The 4,212-nt window shown below is 49.0% G+C and overlaps 1 protein-coding gene across 1 annotated transcript; it reads left to right on the top strand.

The window, feature by feature from the left end:
* Window positions 1-1,344: 1,344 nt before the first annotated feature.
* LOC103232454 (putative myc-like protein MYCLP1) lies at window positions 1,345-2,441 on the top strand. Its single transcript, XM_007992498.2, has one exon. It carries the CDS (start codon window positions 1,360-1,362, stop codon window positions 2,434-2,436), a length of 1,077 nt encoding a protein of 358 aa, XP_007990689.2. The 5' UTR covers window positions 1,345-1,359; the 3' UTR covers window positions 2,437-2,441.
* Window positions 2,442-4,212: the final 1,771 nt, after the last annotated feature.

Raw genomic sequence — 4,212 nt, 5'->3', positions numbered from 1 at the left:
GGTGGAGGTTGCAGTGAGCTGAGATCAAGTCACTGCATTCCACCCTGGGTGACAGAGCGAAACTCCATTTCAAAAAAAAGAAAAAAGAAAATTGGGGCTAATAAATGGATTAAGCAAAGATGCAGGATACAAGGGCAACATACAAAAATCATCATTTATATTTATATACACTAACAATGAACAATCTGAAAAGTAAATATTTAAAAATTATCACTAAGATAGCCATGCTGCAGGCAGAGCTCATTGGCTCACACCTGTAATCCCAGCATTTTAGGAGGCTGAGGCTTGCCGACCACTGGAGGTCAGGAGTCAAGACCAGCCGGGTCAACATGGCGAAACCTCGTCTCCACTAAAAAAATTTAAAAAATAAAAAAACAAAGTAGCCAGGCATGGTGGCCTGGGGCGCCTGTAGTCCCTGCTACTTGGGAGGCTGAGGTCAGAGAATCGCTTGAACTCAGGAGGTGGAGGTCGCAGTGAGCAGAAATCGAGCCACTGCACTCCAACCTGGGTGACACAAGAAAGAAAGAAAGAAAGAAAGAAAGAAAGAAAGAAAGAAAGAAAGAAAGAAAGAAAGAAAGAAAGAGAGAGAGAAAGAGAGAGAGAGAGAGAGAGAGAGAGAAAGAAAGGAAGGAAGGAAGGAAGGAAGGAAGGAAGGAAGGAAGGAAGGAAGAAAGGAAGAAAGAAAGAAAGAAAGAAAGAAAGAAAGAAAGAAAGAAAGAAAGAAAGAAAGAAAGAAAGAAAAGGAAAGAAGAAGGAAGGAAAGGAAGGAAAGAAAGGAAGGAAGGAAGGAAGGAAGGAAGGAAGGAAGGAAGGAAGGAAGGAAGGAAGGAAGGAAGGAAGGAAGAAAGGAAGGAAGGAAGGAAAAGAAAGGAAAGGAAGGAAGGAAAAAAATAGCCGGGCATGGTGGAGGACTAGCATTTCTCAATTTCAAAACGTACTACAAATCACACTTAATCAAAACCATGTGGTACTGGCATAAGGATAGACATATAGATCAATGGAATAGAATTGAGAGTCGGAAACCCATACATCTAAGGTCAATTGATTTTCAAAGAGGTGTCAAGAATATGCAATTGGAAAAGAATAGTCTCTTCCAAAAATGGTCCTGGAACACTTGGATATTCACATGCAAAAGAATGAAGCTGGGCCTTACCTCACGCCATATACAAAAATTAACTCAAAATGAACCCAAAGACCTAAATATAAGAGCTAAAATTGTAAGCCTCTTAGAAATAAACATAGAGGGCGGGTCGTGCGCTCGGTGGCGCGTTGTGCGCGTGTGCGGAATGCCCTGCTGCCCCCAGCTGGAGGGGAACTAGTCTGCTCCAGGTGGCAAGCTGCATGAGCAAGCAAGCCAACATGGACCGCGACTCGTACCAGCACTATTTCTACGACTATGATGGCGGGGAGGATTTCTACCGCTCCACGACGCCCAGCGAGGACATCTGGAAGAAATTCGAGTTGGTGCCGCCGCCCTGGGACTTGGGTCCCGCCGCCGGGAACCCAGCCCTTGGCTTTGGTCCCCTGGAACCGTGGCCGGTAGGGTGCGCTGAGGACGAGACGGAATCCCAGGGCTACTGGAACGCTTGGGACCCGAACTACGCCTCCCTCATCCGCCGTGATTGCATGTGGAGCGGCTTCTCCGCCCAGGAGCCACTGGAGAGAGCGGCGAGTGACCTGCTTGCAGTTGGCGCGCCCTCGGGGTACTCGCCCAAGGAGTTCGCCACCCCCGACTACACTCCTGAGCCTGAAGCCAGCAACCTAGCGCCTGTCTTCCCCTGTTTGCTGGGCGAGCCCAAGATCCAGGCCTGCTCCAGATCTGAGAGCCCAAGCGACTCCGAGGGCGAAGAAACCGACGTGACAGTAAAGAAGAGGCAGTCTTTGAGTATGCGGAAGCCGGTCACCATCGCGGTGCGTGAAGACCTTCTGGATCCCCGCATGAATCTCTTCCACATCTCCATCCACCAGCAACAGCACAACTATGCTGCCCCTTTTCCTCCAGAAAGCTGCTTCCAAGAAGGGGCTCCAAAGAGGATTCCCCCAAAAGAAGCTCTAGAGAGAGAAGCTCCAGGGGGAAAGGATGATAAGGAAGATAAAGAGATTGTGAGCCTCCCACCTGTAGCAAGTGAGGCTGCCCAGTCCTGCCAGCCCAAACCCATCCGTTATGATACTGAGAATGGGACCAAGAGGAAGTATCACAGCTCCCTGGAGCGCAAGAGGCGGAATGATCAACGTTCGCGGTTCTTGGCCCTGAGGGACGAGGTACCCGCGCTGGCCAGGTGCTCTAGGGTTTCCAAAGTAATGATCCTAGTCAAGGCCACGGAATACTTACAAGAACTAGTGGAGGCCGAGGAGAAGATGGCTACAGAGAAAAGGCAGCTCGAATGCCAGCGTCGGCAATTGCAGAAAAGAATTGAGTACCTCAGTAGCTACTGACCAAAAAGCCTGACCGTTCTGTCTTAAAAAGACACAAGTTTGCTTTTTGATCTCCCTCTCCCCTTCAGTAACTTGTACATTTTTGTTACAGCAGGACACTCTGGACAGTAGATTGAAGAATGCATTGCAGTCAGTGCACAAACAGTATAAAGGCTTGCATTCTTGGAAACCTTGAAACCCAGCTCTCTCTCTTCCCTGACTCATGGGAGTGCCTTGTGTTTTCTGGCACCTTTAGCTTCTCAGCAGGCAGCTGACTGAGGAGGCTTGGGGTCTTCCTGGCTCACTATCTCAAAAGAAAAGGCTGACAGATGCTATGCAACAGGTGGTGGATATTGTTGGGGGCTCCAGCCTGGAAGAAATCTCACACTCTACATGAACTTTAGGCTAGGAAAGGATGTCTCTGGGGTAATGCAAGGACAGCTGGGTATGGACGCTCTCCTTGCGGCTCCATTTTTTCCCAGGAGACACACAAGCTGTCTTGGGTGAAAACAAGCTCAGAGACTTGATGAACGTGGACCATTACCTCACTGTCAGACACTACAGTAGCTGAGGAGTTGGAAACCTTACATATATGTATATATGTATATATGTATATATTATGATGTTGGCTGACCCCCTTCCTCCCACTCTCAATGCTGTGACTGAGAACATTTAAGAGAGCTTTGCCTGTAAGTAATTTGTCTTAAAGCCCTCTGGGCTCTCTTCTCTGAGGGAGGGAACTTCGTGTCCTCACAAGGGACCTTGTCTCATTCTGCCTCTGTTATGCAATGGGTTCTACAGCACCCTTTCCCGCAGGTTAGAAATATTTCCCTAAGTCACAGAGAAATGGGTCTTAGCCTGGGGCCTGGGGAAAGTTCGGAGTCCTGGTTCATGAACTTGATCCCTGCTCAGGTGTTTTCTGAGGGGCCCTTGAGGCCCAATCTTTTCTCAAGGCAGGTGTGAGGCACCTTAGAAGGGAGAACTGTAACACTTCCTCTTTTGCACCTGCCTCTCATCTCAATCCTTGACTGATGAATTTGAAGTTCTACTAGAACCATGAAAACTTGTTCCTTTCATGCATCTCCAAGGAGCTTGCTGGTTCTGCAGCCACCCTTGGGCCCTCGCACCAGCCTGCAATGAGTCAGATGTCTTTCGCAGAATCTGGGCCTTTCTGAAGTTTTCTGGAGAGTTGTTGGGACTCATCTAGTGCTCCACAACGTGGACTTGCCTCCTTGTGTGTTTAAAATGAGCCTCCGGGAGCTCTGCTTAGTCAACCATGATGGATTTTTTTTTTTTTTTTTTTTTTTTTTTTTGAGATGCACTCTCGCTCTTGTTGCCCAGGCTGGAGTGCAATGGCATGATTTCGGCTCACTGCAACCTCTGCCTCCCAGGTTCAAGCGATTCTCCTGCCTGAGCCTTCCGAGTAGCTGGGATTACAAGTGCCTGCCACCATACCTGGCTAATTTCTGTATTTTTAGTAGAGACGGGGTTTCACCATGTTGGCCAGGCTGGTCTTGACCTCCTGACCTCAGGTGATCTGCCTGCTTCCATGATAGATTTTGCCCCAGCTGGACTCTGCAACTCCACGTGGAATCCAGGTGCAGCCTCCAGTCTGGGAAAGTCACCCAACCCCGCAGTTGTCATGTGGGTAACCTCTGGAACCCCTAAGCCTGTCCTGTGAGAAGGACCAGCCCCTCCAGAACTCTGCCTAGGACAGCAGGTGCCTACTTGGAAGTTGGGAGGATGGGGAGTGATAAGTATTATATGTGGCTCTGGAACACCAGCTGCTACTTCCAA

Source organism: Chlorocebus sabaeus, chromosome X (genome assembly GCF_047675955.1).
Source record: "Chlorocebus sabaeus isolate Y175 chromosome X, mChlSab1.0.hap1, whole genome shotgun sequence".
Taxonomy (NCBI): Eukaryota; Metazoa; Chordata; class Mammalia; order Primates; family Cercopithecidae; genus Chlorocebus; species Chlorocebus sabaeus.
Note: the sequence above shows the minus strand (reverse complement) of the source record. Positions and strands in the feature narration are given on the sequence as shown.